Below are 12,745 nucleotides of genomic sequence, written 5' to 3' on the forward strand. Positions count from 1 at the left end.
GTCTGGATGGTTTGCTATTTAGTTGTAAATTTTTATCTGAAAACTGGAGTTGTAAATGAATCAGAAATAGTTTAAATTAGGACAAAACCAATATATACTGAAGATACATTGTGTCTATATATATATATATATATATATATATATATATATATATATATATATATATATATATTAGGTTTTTCTTTGGAAAAATGATTTCTTTTCATGTTGAAGTGAAATATGACCCAGACACGCTTCATGAAATTCACGCTGTCATCTAATATGGGAGTGATGAAGCATTTATACTAGTGTGCTAAACTTGACTGCTTCTTCCTCACAGATTGAAGCTGCTCAGTTCTCGGGCAACAGTATCATGTGTGGCTTCCTGCAGTACTGCGAGAAGAACAAGCCCTGGCAGAGAGTCTGGTGTATCATTCCTCAAAAAGAAGCTCTAGTTCTCTACTTGTACAGAGCACCTCAGGTCAGTGCGCTTGTTTCTCATTGAACTGTCTTATTTCTGTTCCCGCACAGCACTTCCCTTTACTAAACAAAGGTTTACTGTCCTCACAGGATGTCAAGGCCCAGTCCTCGATTCCTCTGCTCGGCTACCAGGTGGAGGACAGCCCAAGACCCACCGACCCTCCCGCCAGCTTCAGAATCTCTCAGTCGAAATCAGTCCACAGCTTTGCAGCAGAGAGCGAGGAACTGAAACAACGCTGGCTCAAAGTGATCCGAATGGCAGTGACAGGAGAGGTACCGAAATCACCTGAAGAACACCATTCTACGGAAATCCCCCAAGAGCCGAGCTCTAATGGCGTCTGAGCAAAGAGAGCGAACTCTTGTTGAAGATTTTAGTACTGACGTGGCAATGCTGTCGGTAAGAAGAGTGTTTACGCTCCCGCTTGCTGCGCCATCACTGCTGGTCCAGTTGTTCTAAAGATCCATTTGGATTCGAACACATCCAGAAAGCATATGGATATCAGCTTCATCCTCACCTGAGAGATCTGAAGTTCACGAAGGATGCAAACGGAGCACATGTGAACACATGGAGAAACAGACATGCTATTCCATCATCACACTATACTACAGCTGACGCAGCACTGTTTTTAGCCTAATGTAAAAATTGTACAATTCAGAACATTAACATGTTGTATGTATAGTATATTGAGGCAAAAATCCAGATGTGTCGACACCATTGTAAAAAAAAAAAGAAAAGAAAAAAAAATGCAGGACATTCGCGTTTTTCAAAAGACAAGATTGCAATTTACTGCAAATATAAATAGCATTCAGATGCAAAATGCTCTGCATGCAATAGAAGCTCCATCATTATGGCAAGCAGACATGGTGTGTTGTCAATATTGTAAATCCTTGGTTGTGTTGCAGCGGTATACCGGTATATCATAGTATTAAAATCGTTTATTGCTTAAATGCAACTGGACTGAGAATCTCAACTGCACATGCGTGAAAGAGATGCGAGGCTGAATAGAGCTTCACCAAACTTGTAGCACAATGACCTTTCTGATAAGAAACAAAGTCTTAATTCTGTCAATTTTATCATGAAATCCAAATTAGAAATGCTGTTTTTGGCGCTCTTTTAATCATTGTGTCCGCCTATGTAGTAAGCTGTAGTAGTGGAGCACGCGTTAAACCAGATAGCACACGTACGTCTGCAAGATGTCTGTTAAAGATCGCTTCATCTGGAAAGCATTTGCTGTGAACAAACATCTTATAGACGTATTTCAGATGAGCAAACACTCTAAAAATACATCTTCCGGATGCAGCACTAAATGCAGACATCAAAATAGACATCTCTGTGATGTACATCATCTTCATCTTTACTTCTATGAATTAAACGTGAATGAACATCAGAAGGTATGGTGAAAGATTTAGAAGACCTACTTGAAATGTATTACCCCTCATTTAATCGCCCAAACAGTGTTCTGACCACGAAAAGAAGTCACATTTACCTCAGGAAATTTTGATCGATAGCTAGAAGAAAGGAGCTTAACCTGTTAGTAATAATTTATGTCTGTTTTTTATTAAAACTACCTTATGTGCAATTTGAATGTTTGTATAAAAGTTTGTTTCCTATTCATTTAGTCTCTGTCCTTAATTTTCATTTCAACTTTATTTCGCCATGTATACAGATACTAGGAATTTGATTTGGTCTTCTCCATGCAGGCAACACAGTAACTCTTTAAAAGGAATGTTTCAAATGAGAGGGTTTCCATGTTTAGTTTATGTGCAGCTAAAATATATTCAAATATTGTATACCGAGATGCCAAAATACACTTTCTGGTTTGCAGTACCTCAGCACATCTGACATCAAGCTTTTGACAGATCTAAACGTCTGCTGTACCTCGGCTCAGTTTCTGAATCGGAACAACAGCAGTCGACACCATGTGAATAATGTTTCGCTCGGTTATAAGCCGTTTCACTTTTCCTCATTTAAAAGCACATTCAAATCAAACATGAACAAAATTGTGGCTTTGGTGTCAGTCAACCCCCAGACTTCGATATCAGCTCTCTAATCATGGTAATAGATTCGGGATTTAGTGGAAGAACTGGTTGTGAATTTTCTATAACGGACCTTTATTTGTCTAATGGAGGTGGTTTTATCTACTGTGGGCAGCACAATCACACTCAGAAGGCCCGCTGGAGCAGGGATATGTATATGTTCTTTAAATATTGTAATTATAACTTTAGTATTTAAAAATAATTTATAGCAGAAATGCATGATTTTACATAGCACACAATTCGATTTTCAGTCTCTGTGTAGATCGGACCATTTATTCATCCCTTTGTATTTAAGAAATTTGCATGTTCATTTATTTCTTTCAGACTTAAAGTACATCTGCATAATCTTAACATTACTGGGAATTAATTTTTTCACTTTCAACACACCAACATTGTGCGTTACAGGCCTTCTTTCACACTCGATCTCAATCTGAATCTGAATTCATTTAAAAAGAAAATAAACCACTTGTTTGATGTTTCTGGGAAACTCTGCCATGTGGTAACAATGAACAATTTTAAAGCTACTTGACCTGGACACATATCACAGCTAAGAATTGTAGTCATATTATTGTCCTTGTCAAGCAGTTGTTGATTCCACAGTACATTTTTTTTGAATGGGACGTGCCTATGACATTTATAAATGTAGTTCCACATTTTTACAGCAACTAGGTTGGTATATTGAACGTGAGTTTCTGTATTAAAACATGGATGTGTGTTCATTGTTGCCATTCGAAAGAATCCTTACCATGCAATCTGAATGTAATATGCTGGTTTTCTCTGTCCCAGAATCTCTTCCACGGTAAATCTACATCAGCTCTCAAAACTGAGACAGAACCTGTTTTATACATACAAATGAAACTGAAGATGACGCACTTTACTGCCTTCTATAAAGTGTACCTTGTAAAATAAAACGAGATTATCTTGCAATGGTTTTGTGCCTCTGCTCTTGACTGTGCGAATCACCAGAAACAAAAACTGCTTTATTTGCTCAAGCAACAGTACTTAGCATCCTGATTCATAAAAATCACAGGAACATCCTGTTTATGTCTGTTTAAAAAACCATTTATTAAACACATTTAAAAAAAAAAAAAAGCAGATATCTTGTACAGAGATCTTCAGAGCAAGAAAATGTAACCTGTTGACTGATAGTTATCAAAACTACAAAAAGAAATTACCGTATTTTCCGGACTATAAGTCACACTTTTTTTCATAGTTTGGCTGGTCCTGCGACTTACATTCAGGTGTGACTTATTTATCAAAATTAATATCACATGAACCGAGAGAAATGAATGAAGAGACCTGAACCAAGAGAAAACATTACCGTCTAGAGCCACGAGAGGGCGCTCTATGCTGCTCAGTGCTCCTGTAGTCTACGCTGAAGACATAGAGCGCCCTCTCGCGGTTGTAGACGTTAATGTTTTCTCTTGGTTCTTGGTTCTAAATGAATGCGACTTATAGTCCAGTGCGATTTATATAATATATTATCCGATTTCCATGTGTTACACATCGTTGGAAAGCTTGGAGACTACACTTTCAGAATCTGTGAATAACTCAAAATGCCCCAGAACCGACTTGTGTCCCTACTTTCCGTGATTGGTCACATATGTTTTTTTTCCTCATCATGACGTATTTTTTGGACTGATGCGACTTATACTCAGGTGTGACTTATAGTCCGAAAAATACGGTATTTGCTTCTTAATACAAAAGAGTAAGGTTTTACACTATTTGAGGGAATTTACATGTATGTCAGTGATCAGCCTCTGGCGTGATGCACTAGGCCTCGGATCCTGCGTGTCAGGGCCGGGATGAAGGTGTGACGTGAGCGGATTTTGCTATACAGACCCTCCACCTCCAGCTGCTTCCTCTGTAATGGCTCATTGAAGCTGTTCGCCACATCACACAGAGAAGTGTAACAGTTTCTGAGAGAAGCGAAGAGAAGAGAAGAGAAGAGAAGAGAAGAGAAGAGAAGAGAAGAGAAGAGAAGAGAAGAGAAGAGAAGAGAAGAGAAGTACCTGTTCAAGATCTTGCTGGCTCACTCTTGACACCCTTAAATCTCTGCTGCCACTAGGATCTGCACAGAAAGCAATAAATGAGTCTCTCATGCAGTTAAAAACACCCAAAAACTGATTGAGCTTTGAAGAAGATTAGATCGAAAGACAGCTAACCTCTGTAACCTGGCAGAAGTGAGTCTTTGGGGTCAGTGGGAGTGCAGTACAGCAAGTAGAACTCTAGATGGCGCCAAATCACAAACAGGCACGACATCTTCAGAGAAATGTCAAGGAAAAACATGCAACTCGTTCCAACATACTGAGTGTCAGATTGCAATCGTCAAAAGAATGTAACCGAATAAACGGTCAAAAGTTATTTTGAAAAGCAGACTGGATCATCTCTGGATTTCTCTTTATTGTGTTAGGATACAGGAGCAGAGGGCAAGAAGTTTGGCTCGACTGTTGACCAGCTGGACGAGCCTGCGCTTGACAAGCACGTTTCTCTCCACTGATGGGATCTTTTCCACTCCACCAGAACCAGACACCAGACTCTGGCACAGCTTTGCACACAGACAGACATATTATACATCCTAAATTTGAACATTTGAATCAAACAAGCAAATTTTAGGCTCTAGTACAGCAGCGTCTGTCCCTGCAGATATACCTCCCTCCTTCAGTTCCTCGGGGAAGCTGCTCCACTCGCTCCAGCTTGTTCAGGCTCTGTCTGTGGCTGTCATGATATCGGAAGAAGTCAGTGGCGCTGTTCTTCAGCAGAAGCAGAACCAATCCCAGACTGGGCACCCGTACAGAGGGAATGGCCACATCTGTCACAACATCATCACATAGAGAGGAAAAAAACACAGTTAGGACCAGCCGCACCAGCAGAGACAACGACTGACGCTGAAGGAGAGAGAAAAAAATAAACCTCACTCATTTTGTAAACTTAATACATTAACTTACATTTACAGAATTTTCAGCTTTTAAAAAGCAACTGACAGTACTGATGTCATCATCATGAAGTGTGATTGGTGCGTTGTCTTTCGTTTAACCATTTATAGTCAGCCAACTATTCTTTACCTTTTTTTTTTTTTTTTTTATAAACTTTTGAAGACATTTGTCTATATCTTACCTGGAATCTGCCGATGTGTCCTTGTACTTCCATCAGTTGATTTCCTGTCCCATCTAAAGGTCTCCTAAAAAAAATCGAGATACGCAGCATAAGTCATCCATCAGTGTATAGAGCATCTGTAGAGGCGGCTGTGGTGTGTCTGTACCTGGCAGTGCAGTCTTGCTGATGATGTGCAGGATGGACTGGATGACATCAGAGTGAACGATGATTTACTGCTGCACCTATAAATCAACACAGATTACTTCACATCAACTGCACATTTATGTCTATTGTCTAAAATAAATGTATTGATTCTATTTCTTATGATATAATATTATATAATATATTAATAAGATAATGTTCATTAAATGTTCACTAAATATTTTAATTTTGTAAAGATTTTTACATATTTTAAAAAAGTTAACAAGTCCATTTTAAACTATCACAAGCTAGCTATCACAAAACTGAATAAAATGTTAAATTATATTCAAATAGAAATGATTTTCAATTGTAATTGTAATATAATAAGAGACGACTTTAAAAAAACATTTAAAAGCTTGGCAAACCTAAAACTTCTAAACAATAGTGTAAATAAAATTACTTTACGTATGTCCCAATACTGATATACTTAACTATGCAGTTAGATTTAGTACAGTACTACATACAAGTATGTACTTTTGTCACAACTAGTTTAACTCGCTTAGTATATTTGTGAATTTGGATTCAGCCCGTTTCAGAGGAAGACTTTCTTGGATGTTTAAGGACCTGTGCCGCCCCCTGCTGGTGATGCCTGGTGGTGGAGGTCAAGGTGACCTGCATCAGTCTGAGAGTAGGCAGCAGGATCTATCTGTATCGCTCTAGAGGACTAGGAACAAACCCTGATGGATGTCTCTGCCCAAACACTCTGGAAGGACATGTTCATCCAGGGCCGCGGGAAGTAATTTTGAACAGGGGGTGCTGTGAATTTTTTTTTTTTACAAAAAACCTATGAGCCTATAGGCCTATTTAAAATACATTTTAAAAATATATACATTGAGATTTACTACTTTATTGTCATATACACTTCAGTGCACAGCCAGCCAGGGTCTGAAACACACAGACATCAGTTCTCAGATATGCGCAATGCGCTATTAATCTGAAGCAGAAGCAGAAGCAGAATCAGAAATAATAGTTTAAATAATAGTTTAATAATCGAAAAAAACGAAATAATTACTTTCATTACAATTTCAGATAGCCTATACATACATGCAACTCATTTATATACAACAAATAATATTACAACAAAATATAATATTAATCAAACTTCACAATAACGCTAAAACAATGCAATCGATTTGGTCAGTTGGCTTGAGTCACTGCACGTTTATGTCACACGCAACTCTATTAACTCCAAAATCTTTTTACGCACACCACAAGGAAATAATCTCTGACTATTTAAGCAATTTGTTTATTGAACAGTTCTCCACATCCATTACGCTAAGAACACACGCACAGTATAAAGCTTTCTGTCTCCATCTCCAACCTTTTTACACAAACCACAAGGAATCTCCGACTATTTAATAGGGCTGGGTAAAAAATAGATTTTTCGATTAATCGTTTTTTAAAATGTGGTCGATTCAAAATCGATTCTCAAAGGCCATGAATCGATTTTTTTTCCCGTATTTATTTGAATGTAAGATTAGCGTTAATCTAATTACAAATCTTCTCCACTAGATGTCCTCTTATGTGCCTTGTGCGATGTTACCAACGAACCTATCATTCATTCATTCAGTTTAAAGCAGTGGTTCCATTTTCTGCAATGTGCGTCAGGTCATGCTCCCGTTCGCGTCTTACAGACTGCATCTTAAAGCCTCTTATACTTTCTGCGTCCTCGAGTCCGGAGAGTGTGTACCGAGTCTGAGCAGACGACCGCACGGACAGGTGTGTGTGGTCAGTTGTCTTCAAAAGCACAATTGCACATGTTCAGGCAGTGTGAAGAATCCCATTGCCAATCGAACCAATCGGGCCGGGCTCGGGCGTAAATGAGCGGTCATGTAATGTTTCGATTAGCGCGAGAAAGATGCGAAAATGTATGCTGAGTAGTTGAAACGGAGGCTTGCTTCTGACGATTACGTTTTGGTAGCACCAGCAACTAAAGCAAAGTCTGAGGTTTGGAAAAGTTTTGACCTTGTTTATAATGAGAATAATGAGTGAATAATGACGCACCATCAGTGAGCGCAGGAGCGCGCTGAAGACATCTACAGTGGATTCAGTGATTTTCCTCCACAAAAACACTTAGGCCTTACCTAATCTTGGTGAGTAAATGTTTTTCAAATAATAACTAAATATTACTTGAGTCTTAAATGCATAATGTAGACAGAGTAGGCTATATAAGCTAATGTTGGCATTATTATTTTATTATGTCAGCTGCTATGGCGAAGCAAATCCGGCAGAGCCTTTATCTTAATTCATTTCGTTATTGCCAAATACCCATCTTAATTTATAATTTATCTTAATTACATTTTTTAAGAAAGACTTGTTTTTATTGGTGCGTTGGCCTATTTAAATGCTAAATGAGCCTATACCTAGGGCTATTTATAGAGTGCTGAGATGTTACGATGTTACAGAGGACTTATTTTATTTCTTTGTTCAAACTTCCAAGTGGCCTATTACGTTAGTCATGTATAAATTATGTTAAACTATGTATAAATTACTCATTCCTGACAAAAGGCAAAAGAGCTGTGTGCTGCATACATTTGAATAATGTCGGGTTGTAAATGGGTTCGGGCTTTTAAAAAGCTGTCAATCAAAATGTACTTGTCGGGCTCGGGACATATCGGGCTTAACTTTTAAGGCCCGATTACAGCTCTAATAGAAAATCGAATCGAGAATCGAAATAGAATCGATTTTAGAGCTTGTGAATCGAAATCGAATCGATCTGGAACATCTGAATCGATACACTTAACAGTTCTCCACAACCATTACACAAAGAACACACGAACGAAATACTCTCCATCTCCATCCCCACCACCTTAAAAAAATACTATAGTGTACTACTTACAATTGCTTGGCTAGTCAAAGCTGATCCCACACTTGTTGCCAAAAAAAAAAAAATGTTACAAGCGCGTTACAAATATTTTAATAGGCCTACATTTTTTTTAATCTCCCTCTCGTCACTAGGGGGTGCTGCAGCACCCCCAGCACCCCCACTTCCCGCGGCCATGTGTTCATCTGTAACTTAGTCACAGATTATAAAGTACAGACCTGAGCGTTTCATTCTGAGGGAGCATGTGAAACACCTGACACTCCACCAGCTGAGCGACCTATGCTGTCTTAGCCACACGGGTCAGCAGTGCCATTTTGGACTCATAGATGTCGAGTGGTTTGAGCAGTGGAGGCTGAGGTGTGAGCAGAGTTTGCAGGGCCACATCGTCCTGTCTCATGCTCTCAACCAGCACACGCAGGTACCCGCTGTTACACATGTACACCAGCCACTGGCCCTGTCTGTCTATAGACAGCACCCTGTCCAACACAGCCAGAGCCAGCATCTGGAAAAGAGACAATGTCCTCGACTCAAATCACTCGCCATTTGGAGGTCTTTGCTGTTATAATAACTTATTTCTCAAGAGCTCAGTAAGGTTATGTTGAATTGTTTGCTCTCACCCTGCCAATCTCATGGCCGTCACAAGCATCTCTGCACACCACCTCCATGAGCGCAGTGCCGTAGCTCTCGATGATGGCCAGGTTTTCTCTCTGCAGCTTGGAGAAACATTTTTCAGGGGCAGTTAAGCGCTCCCATATGGAGGTACCTGTCAATTCAGTATTAATTTATCTGCATATATTTTTTATATATGTGACCCTGGACCACAAAAAAATCGAAATATTGAGAAAATTATGTTTAAAGTTGTCCAAATTAATTTTTAGAAAAATACATACCAAAAATTAAGTTTTGATATATTTATGGTAGGAAATTTATAAAATATCTTCATGGAACATAATCTTTATTTAATATCCAAATGATTTTTCGGATAAATGATTAATCAATAATTTTGACCCATACAATGTATTTTTGGCTATTGCTAAAAATATGCCCCAGCAACTTAAGTCCAGGATCACATATTTTACTATCATTAAAAGCAGTGTTTAAAGCCTATGGCTTTTTATAGTCAGATGAACGATCACTCCTTAATATTACATAAGATTTCAAAATCACATAGGATTTTGATGTTGTTTCAACAACCCCCCAAAAAAAACTGTATTTGACAACAACAATCACTTGGTGGTATTTGGTGTCACATGATCCTTCAAAAATCAGAATGTTAAAGGCTGATTTCCTGCTCAATAAGCATTTCTTATTATTAAAATATTAAAAACAGCTAATTAGTTCATAAAACAATTTTAGGCTTCTTTGATGATATAAATATAAAGTTCAAAATAACAGCATTTATTTTAAATATTTTTTGCAACATTATAAACTTCTTTACTGTCACTTTTTTGAATGGTAATTTGTTTTCAAATATTAAATAGGAACACACAACAGTTTCATAATGGTTATATGAAAACTGTATATTTTATAATCATAAAATACATCATATAAAAATATTTCATTTTAAAATGAACATCTATTTTTCATACTACACATAATAATTTTGTAGTAAGTGTTTTGCCGTCACCCGATTACTCAAAACAGTATAGAATAATTAGCTTATTGGTATACCACAATTTTGATTTCCTAATAACTGATCTGTTAAGCATTTCATACTGATTTAATGAATTTTAATGACTTTATGACAATTTGTTTTAAAAGTCTTACTAACAAATATAACAGGATATATAAAAAAAATACAGATCAGGGCTCTGATACTGACCAGGAAAGGGGGTGTAGGTATCTAGATGGTGAGCGCCCTCCTCCAGCAGGCTGAGGCAGAGAGAGAGTCATTCAGCAGGTGAAACATCAGGCTGTGCCCCGGGGGCTTATTTGCTGGAATTTGCTCTCTCTGAAGTTCCACCATTTCTTGCAAGAAGTCCGCTGGCTGTGGCTCATATTCCCTCAGAAGTGTGTGGAACACCTCCAGCACTGCCTCAGTCAAGATAAGGCTGAAAGCCTGGTGCACGCAGTCCTGCTCCAAGATTCACTGGAAGTGCGCTCTCCACCTGAGTACTGATCAGATGACAAAAAGCCCTTGTGAGAGGATACTCCTCACAGCTCAGCTCTACCTGTTAAAGGAAAATTTAATTAGTTCCACAGTAGAAGCACGTATTTAATGTATAATGTTTTAATGCTTAAAAAAAGTATCACCGTCAGCACAGTATATCACGACAAGCTTAATATATGCGTGTGTGTGTCTTTTTTTTTTTTTACTGGTCGATATCTGAAAAGCAGGGTGACTGATAGCTAATGTAATGTTGATGTACAATACAGTTTAATGAGATGTCTATAAACTTGCTGAAATGAAAACTTATTTTTAACAAAAAATTTTAACTTATAATTGATATTGTTCAATTAAACAGTCATTATATTGTGATGTATGTGTGCTATACCCAGGTGATGATAGTGGTAAGCAGCTGAAGGAATGTAGTGAGGCCTTCCAGCTCTCTCTGAGTGATGCCTCTAGTGGGTGGGTGGCGGTAGTGCATGCTGTCGGCACTGGGTACATCTGTGGCAGGTTCTCATTGTAGAGCATGAGAGAATGGAAAAAGTGCTCCAGTGACACAACACTGCCCGACACCCCAGCCTGCCGGTTCTCTCCTGATCTTTACTGTAAAACTCTCCAATCTGAGAAAAAAAAAAAAACACAATTCTTCATTAATTATAATAGTTCAAAAGTAATGTTAAGTGACATGATGCTATTACGTATTAAAATATAATGAATGAAATTTTAGGAGCAGTATATGAAGATTACTGACAAGTTACTGGCTTTAAAGAGATCTGCAATTATGAATAATACATTATGCAGTATTTAATACATGGAAGCTCACAAGTATCAGGAGGTGGTCCAGGTCCTTGCGTAGAGATGATGGTGGTCCGCTGCCCATCTGCAGAGCCATGTGGATCAGTCGAGCATCTTCATCAGCACAGAACTGCTTCACCCGCAAATAACACTCTTCATTTAAAGCTGCAGTCAGTAACTTTTGACGCTCTAGCGGTTAATAAACAGAACTGCTTGCGTCTGGCGGAAGAACATTGTAGCCGGATCTACTTCTCTCTGTTTATGCCTATGACGAATCACAAAGGTACTGGGTTACTCCGCCGCGGTGCCCCCAAAGCAATCTAAAATAGTCCGAATATAAACCCTTATTATAGATGTACCCTAGTGATTCAGGAGAGGCTAAAAACACGGTTTGGAAAATGGATTCATGGTGTACTCACTTATTATATACATTTTGTAAATTTTGAACACATAAAAAAGTTACGGACCGCAGCTCTGATTGGTTGTTTCAGAGGAGAGCGATTGCATTCCTGCAAATGGCAATAGGACCACTGGGAGGAGACAGAGGAGCTTTATTTATTTCACAGATTATCTGTCTCATATTCTACTGTCAGGATATAATGACAGGTTTAACAAATATTTAAAAAATACATTTTTACCAAAGGTTCCTTCTGCAGCTTTAACTTATCTTCATATGCACTCACTAGCAGTAGTTTACATTTTTTTACAGAACTGATTACTTTTACTCAGAAAGCATGTATTGAATAAATCAAAAGTGAGAGTAAAGTCATTTATAATGTAACAGAAGATTTATATTTCAAAGAAATGCTGTTCTTTTGAACTTTCTATTTATTAAAGCAGTATTGTATACTGTAAAAAAGTTTGTTTGAAATACAGAACATAGACGTTAATACCATAGATTGTATAAAAACTAACTATTAATGAGAAGCAAATTAGGACTTTACTGAAGCAAGTGGTCACTAAACTAAAGTGTGACAGACTGCCAGAAAGTCCCTTTAAAACAAAATGCCATAAACGGTGTAATATTCAGAGAGACCTTTTGAAAATATTGGGCTGATTTCAGATCATGTTACAGTATTTCAGCTGTCATAAGTACATATAAAGGCTTTAATTTAGTGTCTGTGACACCGTTCACTCAGACATACTTCTGCTGCCAGCTGTTTAACACAGCCTAGTTACATAAGATCTCCTAGAATGAAGATTTGCTCTATTTGAAGGGTCAG

General features: G+C 38.0%; 3 protein-coding genes and 1 long non-coding RNA gene across 11 annotated transcripts in view; 1 reads left to right on the forward strand and 3 right to left on the reverse strand.

The window, feature by feature from the left end:
- LOC127934164 (FYVE, RhoGEF and PH domain-containing protein 4) overlaps positions 1-3,423 on the forward strand; it is a 48,333-nt gene extending 44,910 nt beyond the window's left edge. For all 8 annotated transcript variants that reach the window (XM_052531354.1, XM_052531355.1, XM_052531356.1 and 5 more), the window contains 2 exons: positions 320-460; positions 550-3,423. In XM_052531354.1, coding sequence (XP_052387314.1) covers positions 320-460; positions 550-801 — 393 coding nt within the window. In that variant the 3' untranslated portion in view covers positions 802-3,423. The remainder of the gene's footprint in view (positions 1-319; positions 461-549) is intronic.
- A 126-nt stretch (positions 3,424-3,549) lies between these two features.
- LOC127934167 (uncharacterized) lies at positions 3,550-6,497 on the reverse strand. Its single transcript, XR_008147712.1, has 7 exons — positions 6,358-6,497; positions 5,759-5,834; positions 5,614-5,677; positions 5,149-5,308; positions 4,662-5,044; positions 4,509-4,567; positions 3,550-4,379 (listed from the first exon to the last, which is right to left on the reverse strand). It is a non-coding gene; the product is annotated as an uncharacterized LOC127934167 (long non-coding RNA).
- A 2,305-nt stretch (positions 6,498-8,802) lies between these two features.
- On the reverse strand, positions 8,803-9,375 carry LOC127934165 (nuclear pore complex protein Nup205-like). Its single transcript, XM_052531363.1, has 2 exons — positions 9,235-9,375; positions 8,803-9,119 (listed from the first exon to the last, which is right to left on the reverse strand). The coding sequence occupies exons 1-2, from the start codon at positions 9,280-9,282 to the stop codon at positions 8,895-8,897; spliced, it is 273 nt and encodes a 90-aa protein (XP_052387323.1). The 5' UTR covers positions 9,283-9,375; the 3' UTR covers positions 8,803-8,894.
- A 1,074-nt stretch (positions 9,376-10,449) lies between these two features.
- LOC127934166 (nuclear pore complex protein Nup205-like) lies at positions 10,450-11,341 on the reverse strand. The gene is made up of 2 exons (XM_052531364.1): positions 11,113-11,341; positions 10,450-10,788 (listed from the first exon to the last, which is right to left on the reverse strand). The coding sequence occupies exons 1-2, from the start codon at positions 11,206-11,208 to the stop codon at positions 10,654-10,656; spliced, it is 231 nt and encodes a 76-aa protein (XP_052387324.1). The 5' UTR covers positions 11,209-11,341; the 3' UTR covers positions 10,450-10,653.
- Positions 11,342-12,745: the final 1,404 nt, after the last annotated feature.

The sequence above is a fragment of the Carassius gibelio genome, chromosome A18 (assembly GCF_023724105.1).
Source record: "Carassius gibelio isolate Cgi1373 ecotype wild population from Czech Republic chromosome A18, carGib1.2-hapl.c, whole genome shotgun sequence".
Lineage (NCBI taxonomy): Eukaryota > Metazoa > Chordata > Actinopteri > Cypriniformes > Cyprinidae > Carassius > Carassius gibelio.